Source organism: Aquarana catesbeiana, linkage group LG10 (assembly GCF_042186555.1).
Source record: "Aquarana catesbeiana isolate 2022-GZ linkage group LG10, ASM4218655v1, whole genome shotgun sequence".
Classification (NCBI taxonomy): Eukaryota; Metazoa; Chordata; class Amphibia; order Anura; family Ranidae; genus Aquarana; species Aquarana catesbeiana.
In genome coordinates this window covers 45251995-45268366 of record NC_133333.1, presented here as the reverse complement: position 1 = coordinate 45268366, position 16372 = coordinate 45251995, and the positions used below count along the sequence as shown (strand labels likewise).

The following is a 16372-nucleotide window of genomic DNA, read 5'->3' as shown; positions in this document are numbered from 1 at the left end:
AGGGAACGGAGCCCGGTACAGAGAGGCTTCTGGAAAAGGACAGAGCCCACGGACACAGCGGGGGGACATCGCAGGATCCTGAGGACAAGGTAAGTATACGCACCAGAATCCTGAGATGCAATCTGGAGCGTGGCTCGGGGTTACCGCTAATGGTGCTGAAATTTAACCCCGAGCCACACTCGGAAAAACCGCCAGGGAGGCTACAGTTCATGTGCGTGTAAAGGTAGGCGTTCCAATACTTTTGCTAATTTAGTGTACATATCCATGCATATGTCCATGCACACAAACCAAGTAGACAAGTAATAAATGAAAAGAGAGGAGACCCACCACATGTTGGGCCGCAGTATCTGAATCGTATAGAAACTCGGAATGTTGTATACATATATTTTTAATACTGAGTTGTTGATCATTTGGGAAAAAATTTGACCTAAAAAATACCTGAAAAATTAAACAATACAAAAAATAAAGAAGAAAAAAAAGGAGAGAAAAACAAGACAACAAAAACAAAAGAAAAAGCAAAAAAGCCTATAAGAGGTCAACATATTTAGCTGTAAGGTTAAGAAAAAAAAATAAAACATAATGAAAATTAAAAATATAATACGTATGCCCATACCAAAAAGCCAGGTAGACAGGCCACCTGGCATGAGCATACCAATGCCACCTGGCAGTTAATAACTTGGGGGGAAAAAAAGACAAAAAAAAAAAAAAAACAAGCATTCCCCATGGGGAAAAAGTGGAGAAAGTCCATTCTATAACTAGCTGGACTTGCTTCCATGGCTCTGTATAGAATGTAGTGCTGATAACTGTTGTTTCTAGCTCTATGTGTATTATTCAGTACAATAGTCATGTTAGTGCCATCTTGTGGACAATTGATAAAGTACAATAAGTTTATGTCTCAGGATTTAGTGACACGGAAGTGATGCATTGTTTACTTTTGAACTGTAGCTCTGACCCACCCACAATGCTCCTGGACAAAGTCAGAACTGAACTGCATTGTGGGAGGATATAAAAGGGCAAGCAGCGGCCATTTTAGGCCTCTTGTTCCTGGGACGCGTGGCCTGCCAGCAGAACTCTGTGGGTGTGTGTGTCCCACAGGGTTGCGGCCTACCTGGCGAAGGAGCAGAGCAGCTGTAGTGTCCTGCGATCGCATCGCAGTGAGCTGAACAAGAAACGTGATTGTTCTGGAAGACCCGTGGGGAGATAACCAAGGACTCCCGGTCGTTTGTGAACGGAACAGTGTGATGGCGTGGTGGTGCCTCTATACGGAACTGAGAACTGCTGAACCGGAGACATCCACCTGCCTGGATCCCGTGTGGTGAGAGGGTTGACACCCAGAAGTTTATTTGAGTATTACACACACATCTTTAGAATTGTACAGCGTGTTGCTGGGACTGATATTCCCACGGAACAAGTTAAGTCGGAGAGCCTTACATCCAAATAGACTTCAGTTTTCAAGAGCGGATGTTAGATGTTTGTTTCTTCATATAAAGACACCTAGTCACTCTGTTGGATTACAATTATTTTAGTGTGTTATACTACACTGCGCAACACCCAGGAGGAACCCTTTGCGGATTACAATTATAAAAGCTAGTGAAGACTGAAGACATCTGGATTACCTTTTCTTTTTCATATGCAGGGCCCTGCATTTTAGTATAGTGACTTTAAGGTCTAGAGCAGGGGGAGCTCCCGGGTATAGATTCATACCAATATATACATATACATTTCTGTGATTGTTATTGATTGTCATAATCATTTCTTATACTATCACACTATGTTGGTGTGATAGTATATTCATTGAAATAACTCTTTATATAAATATATTACTTACTCAAAGAAAGAAGTTATTTTTGGTCATTATTGAAGTTTGTGTGTAGTGTTGCCATTTCTCCTACAGGTGGAGCTACCAGCACCCAGGTAGAGGTAATCCTAATTGTAAGCGTATATTGTGGGTTAAAGTTAATGCTCATATTGTTTCAACACTGCACTACAGTTGTGTCAAGGGGAGTGAACAATTTAAGAAGGGTGTAGAGCAAAGAGGACAGGCCCGCTTAAACCAGCAGCTCCACCGTGAGTTATTGCTACAGAATAAAAACAGAAAAAAACCCTGATAATTCCCAGTTATATAAGTAAGTAAATATGCAGCCTAGAAAAAAAAATTGAAGCAATGCAAAATATTTAATCATTATTATAGGGTGGACCAAAAGAATTACCTTACCAGCTTTGCCCATCTCCTACAGCATAACCATATTCTGTTCATTTACAGCCTTCAATGTATTAAACCTTAGTAATCAATATTTCATCCAGTCAGAGTCTGTTAACAACTCTACATTTTCCTGCACTAAAACATTCTCATCAAATCATTTGAAACTAAAACCTGGCAATGCGCCCTCTTGTGGATAGCTCCCTTTAGGGCAGTCTGTTTGCCTTTCCACTGTAATGATGCCATCTGCTGGATACTTTGTGCATTGTATGTACTAGACTGCAGAAAGAAGGTGTGTATTTCACATCTATCTCTATTTTCTCACCTCCAGTTCATTGCCTGATTATATGTACTCTGTGACTAGAGTTTGCATCTTGAACTGAACTTTATCTGATCAGCTGCCCACCTGATCTGGCTTCTCTTTGGGTTTGTTCTCTCTTCTACCTGCCTTCTGCCTTTCAGCCCACCTGACCACACAACCTGTCATCTCTCAGGATAATAGCAGGTAATATCAGAAATTGGTAACAGAATCAAAGTGCCTGGAATCCCCGCACCTGTTTGCTGCTGCCTCCATGTTTTTTTGGAAAGCTTCTACTTACATCAGTCCAGCCTGTATCAGTATTTACCAGTGGAACCCTCTACCTGGGGATTGTTCCAGATTCATTCAGTGGTACTTCAGGGCCGTCTTTAATGCGGGGCAAACGGGGCAACTGCATAGGGCCTTGTCTTTGTTGGAGGGTCCACAGCAGCTGCCCTGTTTTCCCTGTGCTGTGTGCAAACTGGGGCACCGATGATGGCACTGCAGAGCGCACCGGGGACAGGGGTTACAGAGCTGTATTAGCCAGCAGAGAGGGGGCAGGGCTGGGTGTGCCACTGACACTCTGTGTACTCGGGGGGGGGGCGTTGTAGGAGCTGAGAGCCCCCAGACCTCTGTATTCCCCAGCCAGCAGAAAGAAGGGGTGGGGGCAGAAGCTCCACTGATGCTCTGACCCCGCCCCATGCAGTCTGCGTACTGGGGAAGGAGCGACTGTAAAAGGAGAGAGGGAGATTTGAGTGGGAGCCCCGCCCCCGGACCTCTAAAAGTGCATGATGAGCCCAGCTGGCCAAGTATGTCCCCCCCCCCCATAGACTGCCTGAATGCTATCCTAAACCCCGAGCTGTTGTACAACATCAAAGCTGGTCATTTCTGAAAGGTATCTGAGCATCTGCTTTAGTATGTCTGCAGTCTCTGACCATCTGCTGTAGTATGTCTGCAGTCTCTGAACGTCTCCTGTAGTAAGTGTATTATTGTGCTTCTTTACTTGCTCAATTATTTGTGATTGCTCTATTGCTCAGTGAGTGGTAATGATGTGCAGTAACTTGTAACAACCAATCAGTGAGCAGTAATGATGTGCAGTAACTTGTAACAACCAATCAGTGAGCAGTAATGATGTGCTGTAACCTCTAGCAACCAATCAGTGAGTTGTAATGATGTGCTGTAACCACTAGCAACATATCGGTGAACAATAGTGATCTGCTGTAATCTCTAGCAACCAATCAGTTAGCAGTAATGATGTGCTGCAACCTCTATCAACCAATCATCAAGCAGAAATGATGTGTTGTAACCTCTAGCAATCAGTCAGTGAGCGATAATGATAGGCTGTGACCTCTGGCAACCAATTTCAATCACTGCATGAATCACTGCTGCAGTAAACTGATTTTAAGTCTACCTGCTATTTTTTTTGTATGCCTCAGAATGGGGGGCCCAAGAAAATGTTTGCCCAGGGTTCAATCAATATTAAAGATGGCCCTGCCTGAGACATATATTCAGTCTGATACATTTGGGTTGTAAAGTTCTTGTTTAAGTAAAATGGAATACAAGTTTTATGATGTTATTTATGGTTATTAATAAAGGGCTGCTATGGCCATTTAAATCAAAGAAATGTGTTGCGTCATTATTTAGGATTAGGGTTGGTATAAGGGTAGTAGAGGTAGGTTGTGGCAGCCGCAACATCAGCTATACTTCAGTCATGAGCTTTCAAGAAAACACAAGGCCTAAGAAAAGTCAATGGGAGCGCACCTAAAACACACATTAATCGCGCTGCACCCATACCGCAGAGCACCAGTATAAACCTGGCCTAAAGGTTATGATTAGCTGTGCCAACTTTAGTTATGAAAATAAACAACCATCGAGATTAAAAAAAATAACTCACCTGGCTGAAAGTAAGGATTTTCTTGTCAAATACCATTCCCTTCAGTGAATGAATTGAGCCTATTGTCTTCTTAATCACTTAATGCTATGGCACAGAGACCTGACTCATTCCTGTAAATTTTTATTCCAATTCAGCCTAGATGTTGTGCTTCCTACTGGGGACACGTAGTAAAAGCTTGCTGGCATTCACCCCTCCCATGTCCCTGTGGGTGGCATTTGTCACCCTTTGCCTCCACCCTCATTCTAAAGTTTTTCAAGAACCATTTTTTGCATATTTTATGTATGTATTTATTTTTTTGCTCACATTTCTAAAAAATCATTTGAGGCTGTTGTAATATGTTCGCCGATTTATGTGGGATATTATATTATTATATATATGTACACATACAGTACAATATTGACCAGGCCAGAATTCACTTGACAATGGTTGAGTTGTTCGAGCCAACTCAATTTTAACATATCAAAGGAACAGCTGATGACTCTTCAATATGTTGATCTTATGCACGTATGGCCTGTTAACCTAATTGAACATTTCAAAGGATACATTGTTTAAAGGACCATAGAAGAAATATTTATTGATGGTAATTAGACTTGAGGGGGTAACAATAAGATCAAAGAGTATTTTGGGTTGACCTAGCAGAAACTCCCTCCTAGTGTACTAGTATTTCAGGGGGGACTATTCAAGCTGGCAGTCAGTCTTGTCTGTGTGTGACTATGAAGCCGCAGATCTAGGAAAAATGGGACTCTAAGTTATTTTTACTCTGTTGGATTTTTGTCATCTGTGGACTTTGTTCTGTGTTGGAAGTCAATAAAGTGCATCAATAAAGAATTCGGTTGCTGCAGAGGAGTACTTACATCAAGATTATAATAACCAGGGCTTTTTTTCAGGGGGAACTTGGTGGAACTCAGTTCCACCACCTCTGGCTCAGACCCTTTGGTGCCTGCTCACCACAATCACTTGAAAACACAGAAGTCTGGTTTCTGTGTTTACAAGTGACAGCTCTGCACTCTGTGTGTAACCCCCCTGAACTCTGCACTCTGTAATGCAATCCTGATATTTAATGCCCCTTTAGGACCATTCAAAATATGACCACACCCACTATTTGATGTGATTTGGAGGGTGTGTGTGGGGGGAGGGATTTTGGGGGGTCGTGGTTGAGTTCCAGCACCTATTGTTTGAGGAAAAAAAGCCCTGATAATAACTACTAATTAATTATCTATCCACTATACTATATCACTACAGAGGCCTGAAGATTTCTTAAAGGGGTTGTAAACCCTCACCATTTTTCACCATAATGCATTCTTTGCATCAAGGTGAAAAACAGCGCCCCCGAGCCCCCCTTAAACTTACCTGAGCCCGAAATTTGCACAACAGGAATGAGCACACCAGCTCCGGCCGGTGTCTCGTGTCCTGATTGGATAGATTGATAGCAGCACAGCCATTGGCTCAATCAAATCCAGTGACGCGGAGGGCGGGGCCGAGTCATACATTTGGCAGCTATGGGCGCCATATTATGGACTCGGGAGCTTGCCCGCAAGGTAACCCCCCGAGAGAGCGCTCCTCCTAGGGGGTTATCTGATGTGAGGAGCTGCGAGAGCCGCCGGGGGACCCTAGAAGACAAGGTTCGGGGCCATTCTATGCAAAAGGAGCTGCACAGTGGAGGTAAGTATGATATGTTTGCTTTCTAAAATGTAATATTTTGGGGGTCTTAAACAAACCATTACAATCACACTTTTTTTTTTTTTTTTTTTTTAAATAACAGAGACCATGGAGAATAAAATGGCAGTAGTTCCAATATTTTATGTCACACAATATGAGCACAACCATTTATTAAGTGCAAATTTTCAGTAAAAAATACCCACAGGTAATTTTGGGGCACAAAAAGCAATATAAAAATAGATACAAAAATTAAAATAAATATAAAAGCAAATATCCCTATTTTTTTTTTTTTTGGGGGGGGGGGGGGGGTGCACAGTTGTGGCTGTCAATTACAGGCTGTGTGCTGGAGCTCCTTCCACCATCACCAATTATCTTGGGTCAGGAAAAACTGTCAGAAGTGACTCAGATAACAGAGGAAGAAGGCATCAGAGAGAAAAACATTCAGTGCTTTGGATAGAGACAAATACAATGATGTGCTTTGTTCAGATTTCACAGGTTTACGACCACTTTAACCACTTGCCTATTGGGCACTTTACCCCCTTCCTGCCCAGGCCAATTTTCAGCTTTCAGCGCTGTCGCATTTTGAATGACTTTTGTGCAGTCATGCTACACTGTACCCAAACAAATTTTTTATCATTGTTTTTCACACAAATAGTTTATTTTGGTGGTATTTAATCACCACTGGGTTTTTGATTTTTTGCTAAATAAACAAGTAAAGTTCAAACATTTTGAAAAAACTGCAAAATTTTATAAAAGTATTAAAGTTTTTAAACAGGTAATTTTTCTCCTTCACTGATATGCACTGATAGGCTGCACTGATAGGTGGCACTGATGAACATTGATTGGCAGCACTGTTGGGACTGCACTGATGATCAGTGCACATGTACCTTTTACACTGGTTATGACGGCCTCCCAGAACTAGCCAGCCACTCTGTAGCCTTCATTTGCCTATAGCGAGCCCGGAAAGAGGTTAAAGTGTATGTAAATGCAATGGGTTTTTTTTTTTTTTCAGTTTTTTTTGGGGGGGTGGGGGGTGGGGGGCCGGGGTTCAGTAGAGTGGGGAAGGGTTATGCCTTCTACCAAGTTTTTAATTGCTGTTTATTTTCCCCGTTGGGGAAATCATTTTGTACTGGTAATCATTGTCACTGAAACAGGATGTAATGAGAAATCCAATATTTTTAAGTTGTTACATAACATAAGTGAGGGGAAACTTTAAAATGAAAACACCTGTTCACTGACTACTGTCTAAGAGGATAATTTGCTGTACTTTAGGAAATTTGCCTACACATACACTTTAACTGCAGCAGGGATAATCTCCAAATTTTGGTCGCAGTCTGACATCATCACGTACTGTGTAGGACCAGCAATCCTGCATTGAAAGTGAGAATGCCAAAGCCCCCCCCACCCCACAACCTGGAGTGTCAGAGGGAAAAGGAAAGCATTGGAAGTAAAACTGCTTTTTAACAGTACCCTAGACAAAAAACAGCATTTAATTGTTGTAGAGCAGAGGGAGCCCCACTGCAGGGGTAGTTTTGCAGTTTCCTGGAGTTCAGCTTTAACGGACATTATCAGATAATATGAAAGTTAATGTCATGATCACTTAGTGCCTCTGTTCCTCATTCTAGCACCCCAGGTGTTGGTTGGCTGTTGCTTTTCCCCTATCTGTGTTCACCTGCAAGGTGATTGATCTGATCAGTCACCTGATATAAGCAAACTGAACACTCCCTTGCTTGTGATAGAGACAGTTTACCTGCATTGTTCCTCGAAAAAACAATATATACCTCAGTTTGGGATTTTTAGGGCAATGCAATGATCAGAAAATTGAATTAAAAATTATTTAATTTTATTGGTACAAAAAAGATAATAAGTAGAATACAATACAGTGTTTTACCACCTGCATATAATTGAATATCTTTAAATGATAAGTGTTTTTTAAAACCAGGATATCAGATACATAAGAGCAAGTGATGCATCCTACTGCTAAATACAAACACCACCCCAGTTGATACAATGGCGTCCGATAGCAGATTTGAAATCTGCTATCGGACGCCATCGTATCAACTGGGGTGGTGTTTGTATTTAGCAGTAGGATGCATCACTTGCTCTTATGTATCTGATATCCTGGTTTTTAAAAAACACTTATCATTTAAAGATATTCAATTATATGTTCACTTGTATTGTATTCTACTTATTATCTTTTTTGTACCAATAAAATTAAATAATGTTTAATTCAATTTTCTGATCATTGCATTGCCCTAAAAATCCCAAACTGAGGTATATATTGTTTTTTTGAAGTTATAAGGGATGATGGCAATGACACACCCGATCCTCAGAGTCATAAATTTATGTATCACCTTCATTGTTCCTGATCAAGCCTCCCGTTTGTCTGCGTTGCTTTGCTGTTGGATTTCCGTGTGTATGACCCGGGTCGGATATTGGACTATTCCCTGAACTCAGCCTGCATTTCACCTAGACTGTCATTGGATCGGATATTGGACTATTCCCTGAACTCAGCGTGGTTCTAAGACGGTCCAGGAAATAAGGCAGGCTATCTGTCAGACTACTTGCAGTTTAGCAGTTTGCTCTGTTCGTGTTTGCCCTGGTGTGGTGGCCAGGCACTATAGCATCGTGTATAAGTCCTGGGGGCAACCAAGTACTGGTAGGCCTGCTTGTCTTAAAGCAGAGTTCCACCCAAAAATGGAACTTCTGCTTTAAGTGACGGTGAACCCCTGACATGCCACATTTGGCATGTCATTTTTTTTGGGGGGGGGGAGAGGATACCCTCTTTTTAGAGGCATCCAGCTCCCACTTCCTCTCACGGCTCTGCGGTGCCAGAAGGAAGTTCACCTCTTCCCCCCTCCCTCCCGGCAATCTTCTGGGACACGTCACAGGCCACAGAAGTTTGCCCGGCCAATCAAAGCTTGCAGCCAGGGCCCACAGTAGTGATGCCGGAGCCGCAGAGAGAGGAGGGAGAGAGGAGCGGGGCTTAGTTCGCCAGCATCGCTGGACCACGGGATTGGTGAGTGTTCGATTATTAAAAGTCAGCAGTTACAATTTTTGTAGCTGATGACTTTTAAATGGGTGGAACTCTGCTTTAAGGGAAGGGGGGCTGCTATAAGTGAAGCACACAGTAGCTAGCTATAGCGTCTGACCACCTGCATTGAGGTAGACTTGACATTTGTGACAGTTAAATTCTAATAGTTTTTAAAACTATCGATGCTCCCCGCTGAGACCACCGCCTATGGAAGGGAATTCCACATCCTTGCCGCTCTTACAGTAAAGAACCCTCTACGTAGTTTAAGGTTAAACTTCTTTTCTTCTAATTTTAATGAGTGGCCACGTGTCTTGTTAAACTCCCTTCAGCAAAAAAGTGTTATCCCTATTTTGTGGTCACCAGTTTGATATTTGTAAATTGAAATCATATCCCCTCTCAAGTGTCTCTTCTCCAGAGAGAATAAAATCAGTGCTTGCAACCTTTCCTCATATCTAATATCCTCCAGACCCTTTATTAGCTTTGTTGCCCTTCTTTGTACTCGTTCCATTTCCAGTACATCCTTCCTGAGGACTGGTGCCCAGAACTGGACAGCATACTCTAGGTGCGGCCGGACCAGAGTCTTGTAGAACGGGAGAATTATCATTTTATCTCTGAAGTTGATCTCCTTTTTAATGCATGCCAATATTCTATTTGCTTTGTTAGCAGCAGCCATTGCAAAATATATATATATATATATATATATATATATATATATATATATATATATATATATATATATATATATATATATATATAGTCATATACTAGGACCCCCAGGTCCTTTTCCATCCTAGATTCCCCCAGAGGTTCTCCCCCCAGTGTATAGATTTCATTCATGTTTTTGCCACCCAAATGCATTATTTTACATTTTTCTACATTAACCACTTGCCAACCGCCCCATAGCCAAATGACGGCTGCAGGGCGACTGGATAACTCTGGTATCACGTCATATGATGTGATTCCAGAAAACGGCGCGCACACGGGAACATCCGTGACCGCCGGGTCCAGACCCGGCGCATCACGGATCACAGTAAACGGCCGCTAATTGCGGCCGTTTACCATGTGATCGCTCCGTCAAATGACGGAGCGATCACATGTAAACAAACCATGTCATGACGCCGGTTCCTCCCTCCCCTCTCTGTACCGATCGGTACAGTGCGAGGGGAGAGGGGGAGGGATCGGATGGGAGCCGCGCTGTGGGCTGGATGTGTAGTGCCCACAGCGCAGCTCAGTGACATGTACAGTCACATCCATCCATCCATGCTCAGCCATCCCCCCCCCATGCTCTGCAATGACCCTGTGCAACCCTGTGCAATACTCTGCAACCCTGTGCAACCCTGTGCAATACTCTGCAACCCTGTGCAATACTCTGCAACCCTGTGCAATACTCTGCAATGATCCTGTGCAACCCTGTGCAATACTCTGCAACCCTGTGCAATACTCTGCAATGATCCTGTGCAACCCTGTGCAATACTCTGCAACCCTGTGCAATACTCTGCAATGATCCTGTGCAATACTCTGCAATGATCCTGTGCAACCCTGTGCAATGCTCCGCCATACTCCGCCATACTTTGCCATGCTCAGCCATACTCGGCTATACACTGCCATGCTCGGCTGTACTCGGCCTCTGTATGTGGCCAGGCTGTGGAAGTCTCACACATGGGGTATCGCCATACTCAGGAGGAGTAGGAGAATCTATTTTGGGGTGTCATTTTTGGTATGTACATGCTATGTGTTAGAAATATTGTATAAATGGACAACTTTGTGTTAAAAAAATGTGTTTTAACCACTTCTGCCCGCCTTCCGTCATACGACGTCCTTGACTTTGTGCGGGGATATCTGAATGATGAGTGCAGCTACAGGCATCATTCAGATATCATCTTTTTCAGCCGGCGATTCCCTACACCATAAGAATGATCATAGCGGCTGTTCCACTGCTTGATCATTCTTACGGGAGGCGAGAGGGGACACCCCCCCTCTCGCCGCCCTCAGGTGCTTCTACCGACTCACCGCTACGATCGAAGCCAGGATCTTTTTTTTTTTTTTTATTTCAGGCTTCCCAGCCTAGAGGTGAGATGTGAGGTCTTATTGACCCCATATCTCACTGTAAAGAGGACCTGTCATGCCATATTCCTATTACAGGGGATGTTTACATTCCTTGTAATAGAAATAAAAGTGATCAAAAAATTTATTTTTTGGAAAAAAGCCTCAAACTAAAATAAATAAAGTAAAATGAACAATGTCCCCGTGTGCTCGCAGTCAGAAGCGAACGCATACGTAAGTTGCTCCCACATATGAAAATGGTGTTCAAACCACACATGTGAGGTATCGCTGCGATCGGTAGAGCGAGAGCAATAATTTTGGCCCTAGACCTCCTCTGTAACTCACAACATGTAACCAGTAAAATTTTTTAAAGCGTCTCCTATGGGGATTTTTAAGTAGCGAAGTTTGGCGCAATTCCACGAGCGTGTGCAATTTTGAAGGGTGACAGGTATCTATTTACTCGGCATAACTTCATTATTCACATTATGTAAAAACATTGGGCTAACTTTACTGTTTTGTTTTTTTTGAAAGCACAAAACTGTTTTTTTTTTTCAAACAAAACGTGTTCGAAAAATTCATCAAAGTGCTATGTGCATCAAATACAAATCGATAAAAATAAATCAAAAGTTCATATTGTGAATCAATATTAAGAGTCTTTGTTGTGCTGTTCCACTGGGGTCATATGATAAGGGTGAAAAAGTGAAAATGATCTTGAATTTTGTGATCCGGTAGCACCGGGCTCTCTAGACTCTCACCTTAGATAAATTTGTTAAGGGCATCTAAACCAGGTTCTCTGTTCTTAGTAGTATAATGGTGTAGAAATGGGACTTCTCTGGTGCTGTAGCGATCCCTCTGCTTAGCAGTACCTGTGAGATGTAGGGACAAAGGGGGTTGCCCACCTTCTTTCTTTATGGAAATATAAATGTGCTCCAGGTAAAACGAACTGTCCGTCTTGTTCTGATGCAGTAGGTAGGTGTCTTAGGTTAGCCTGGATCCGACCACTTTAAGATGCTCACTGCCCAGACTCTGTGTTCATCTGTTTACACAAACAGATATGTAGCGGTATACATTTTGGCCAAAATATATGAAGAAAAAATTACTAATTTGCAAAATTTTGTAACAGAAACGAAGAAAAATGCATTTTTTTTTTTACAGAATTTTCGGTCTTTTTTCTTTTATAGCGCAAAAAATAAAGAACTCAGCGGTGATTAAATACCACCAAAAGAAAGCTCTCTTTGTGTGAAAAAAAGGACAAAAAATCATTTGGGTACAGTGTTGCATGACTGAGTAATTGTCATTCAAAGTGTGAGAGCACCGAAAGCTGAAAATTGGTCTGGTTATTAAGGGGGTTTAAGTGCCCAGTGGTTAAACCTCATTTGCCATGTAGTTGCCCACCCCATTAATTTGTTCAGATCTTTTTGCAAGGTTTCCACATCCTGCTGAGAAGTTTTTGCCCTGCTTAGCTTAGTATCGTCCGCAAATACAGAGATTGAACTGTTTATCCCATCCTCCAAGTCGTTTATGAACAAAATAAATAAGATTGGTCCCAGCACAGAACCCTGGGGGACCCCACTATCCACCTCTGACCATTCTGAGTACTCCCCATTTATCACCACCCTCTGAACTCGACCTTGTAGCCAGTTTTGAATCCGTGTACTCACCCTATGGTCCATGCCAACGGACCTCTTTTTGTACAGTAAACATTTATAGGGAACTGTGTCAAATGCTTTTGCAAAATCCAGATACACCACATCTACGGGCCTTCCTTTATCTGGATGGCAATTCACCTCCTCATAGAAGGTTAAAAGATTGGTTTGGCAAGAACGATTCTTCATGAATCCATGCTGATTACTGCCAAAGATACCGTTCTCTTTACTAAAATCTTGTATATAGTACCTTATCATCCCCTCCAAGAGCTTGCATAATATTGATGTTAGGCTAACTGGTCTGTAATTCCCAGGGATGTATTTTGGGCCCTTTTTAAATATTGGTGCTACATTGGCTTTTCTCCAATCAGCTGGTACCATTCCAGTCAGTAGACTGTCATTAAAAATTAGGAACAATGGTCTGGTAATTACTTGACTGAGTTCCCTAAGTACCCTCGGATGCAAGCCATCTGGTACCGGTGATTTATTTGTAGGGCTGGTAGATTTCTAATCTACCGCTTGTATGTAAATTTAGTGGGTCATCTGTTCTGTACATAGTTCAAATTCAGTCTATAGCTAAATTAGCCTCTGTTCCAGCATTGGCTGTGTTGCATGTAGTTCTACACTGTTGCCTGTGGGTGTCGTTGTCACCATAGGTCAGTGTTGGAAAAGCAACAAGCTGAAGTATATTGAGTGCTCTTCTTTCCCAGAGGTGACTCAACGGAGGTGGTCCGCTGCTATGCATTCTGGGAGAGAGTACTTAAGGGGCAGACGCCATTTCTCTTTCTCTTTCACCTGCTGGCCCTCCTGGCCTAAAGGTATGTGAGGGTCAGTTCTACCTCGTGGCCCTCCAGGCTGGAGGGCTGCGACTCTGCAGCCGTGCAAGTAGGCCCAGAAGTCTGTCTGGGACCTACTACTGCTGGGATGGTCCTGTGCTCTCTGTCCTGCGGGAAGAAGCCGAACAATTGAGACGACCCAGGGGAGGACCCATCTTGAAAGGGACCATGCGGAAGGCTGGTCTTAAGAGGGGCCTGGTGACTCGATTGGAGGACGCATCTTAATTTAACCTACCGCACAAGTACTGCCGGGTCGGCTTAAAGGTTCTGGTACTGTGTTGCTGTTCATCTAAAACTTCTAAAACTACTACGTCCTGTGGCAGAGGATCGTACAGCTAAATTGTTCTTCTCAAGTCTGTGGCAGAGACTTTATGTTCATGCTACGTTCCGGCTGCTAGGTCAGTGAGAGAGATCTATCCGGGCGGGCAAAGATTTAATCTTGGACTGAAGGTACATTCGTCCACGAGATTTCAATTCCTCAGTGACCTAAAGAAAAGGAATTTGAACTTTCCTGCAACTCGTCTTCTACCTCTTTTCTGCTACTTCTTCAAGTTATCTCTTATTAAAGCATTGAAAAGTACTAAAGTGACTGGTGCCTACATTGTCAGATACAAAGCACAACGTGGACTCTAAGTTCTTGTATTGGTGAAACTGCAGGTAAATAGGTGACGGTAACAGCCCGATATAAATCAGTAGCTCCTTCGGGGGTTAGTGCTACATATTAATGTTAAGTTTCCCAAGTCGAATTTTAATTCTGTCCTATGTTAACCATGGAGGTACTTCCTGTGATGTGTCACAGGAAGTGAAGACTGAAGAGAAGAATAAATTCAATACCTTTGCCATCTCTCCATCCTTTGTAACCAGATGTCCTTCCTCATTCTTTATGGGGCCAATATGGTCTGTCCTCCCTTTTATTGAAACCGCTAGTCATTTTAAATTGGATTTGACTTTTTTTTTTTTTTTTTTTTTTCCTTTAGAAATGTCAGTTTTGAAGTTCTATGCATGCTACAGATGCAGCGAACCAAACAGGGGGGCGGTGTTTGGCCCATCTCTATTTGTGAGATGCTTAAGATAACTTTCCGCATTTTTTCATGCAGTATTTAAAGCCTAATTCTGGAATATAACACATGCAAGATTTTAAGGAGAGTTTCTTTGTGAATTACACATTTTTTTTTTCAAAACGTTGTACATTATTTTACCGCATATTCGGATCGCTTAGTGAGTTGTGTCTAGTATCTCATAACAATGACCCACACACTGCATAATCCTACTGTATACAGATCAGGGTGTGATCTGGTCAGGAGGCTTGAAGAGCATTTAGGGTCATGCAGAGCCACAACAGCTATGAAGACAGTTCTCATGAATTCTATAGAAATGGATTCTATAAGCACCACATACTGTAGATGAAATACCTGCACGTTCTACTGCCAGATCCGGGTGTCGTTAGAGTATTAAAACAAACAACCCGGTTTGGCGTACATTCCTTGTCATTCGTCCTCAGGGCATCAGCTCGAGTTTCAGCAACAGATTGCCTAATACTGCTATAAATAGTATTTATTACATTGAATAGTTTTATTAAATAATAACTCTGTGTGTCCTACTAAAACCAACCAAAGTATGTAGCTCAGACCAAGATCAGAGTCCCGACCCAAAGCTAACAATTCAACGGACATTGGAGCTTTTAGTTGCTGTAATAGCTATATTTGCCTATATTGAAATTATACAATCAACCTGAGCTATACCAGAGTACTAAATAGCCCATGACAAAGTCAGTTTTGTACATCTCTGGTAGAAATAGGAGATGTGCTGCAACTTGATTTTCAACAAAACCTGTATATGTCTAAACATGCTTCAATTATTACCTGTGAGCAGACGGAGCCTGCGGCGTGCAGTTTGTTCTTTTTCTCCCAGCATTGTAATAGGATGATGTCTGACAAGTTGGAGACTTTCTGGTAGTGGCTTCTTTGGAGGGACTTTTATATACTTCTTTCTTCTACTTTCAGGTAGAAACACTTCCTGGTCAATATGGAGATACACGGAAGTATTCAGGTATAAGCCAATTGATTAACCAGAAAAACAGCCAGGTGCCAACTGGAGTTGACTAGGTGAAGGAAGGATAAATTGACACTGCAATAGTTGTATTGCCTGTTAGACTTGTTCAATTCCTATTGCACAATATTTTACCATCCTCTTGCATTAACAGGACTTCCTTGAAAAGTAGTTTCCTTTAAAGGCCGCTAGGTGGCAGCACAGTACAGAATAATAGAATCCCAGAAAAAAACCTATAAGGAAGAATCTGTTTGTTAGATATTTTTTAATTAAATTGTCATTTGACCCAGACTATGAACAACTCTCATTACATGCTCTATAACAGAGTGTGCATACTCACAAAGCCACTTAAGCATTTGTTTTGTGTAGAATGAAATATACCTGGTTGATTTTGCCTTAAGCTGTCCCTCCATTATTCTCGCTGTCCCCATTGCTGGTTGAGATTGTGTAGACCAGCTGGTTGTCAGAAACCATGAATCAGACTGAGACAGAAGTAAAGTTAATTCACACTTGTTTAATAAAAATAAAAAGGTAAACGTAGTCAAAACATAGCCAGAGTTCAGGACGGATAGTCAGACAAGCCAAAACATCAGGGAGCCAGAGATGAGCGTAGTAGAACAGCAAGCAGGATCTGGAGCCAGAAGGAATGTCAGCCAAGCAAGTCTTTAACAGGAACACAGGAGAACGTCTCTAGAGATGTGACCAGGGCGAAG

At 42.3% G+C, this 16372-nt stretch overlaps 1 protein-coding gene across 7 annotated transcripts in view; it reads right to left on the bottom strand.

Annotated features, from left to right (window-relative positions):
• Positions 1–15773, bottom strand: part of LOC141110647 (cell adhesion molecule CEACAM10-like) — a 124992-nt gene extending 109219 nt beyond the window's left edge. For 2 of the 7 annotated variants that reach the window (XM_073602116.1, XM_073602119.1), the window contains exon 1: positions 15473–15768. In XM_073602116.1, the coding sequence (XP_073458217.1) occupies positions 15473–15524 (52 nt within the window). In that variant the 5' untranslated portion in view covers positions 15525–15768. Of the gene's footprint in view, positions 1–15472 lie in introns of all 7 variants that reach the window. The other 5 variants (XM_073602115.1, XM_073602117.1, XM_073602122.1 and 2 more) reach the window with 4 other exon arrangements.
• Between the last annotated feature and the right edge of the window lie 599 nt (positions 15774–16372).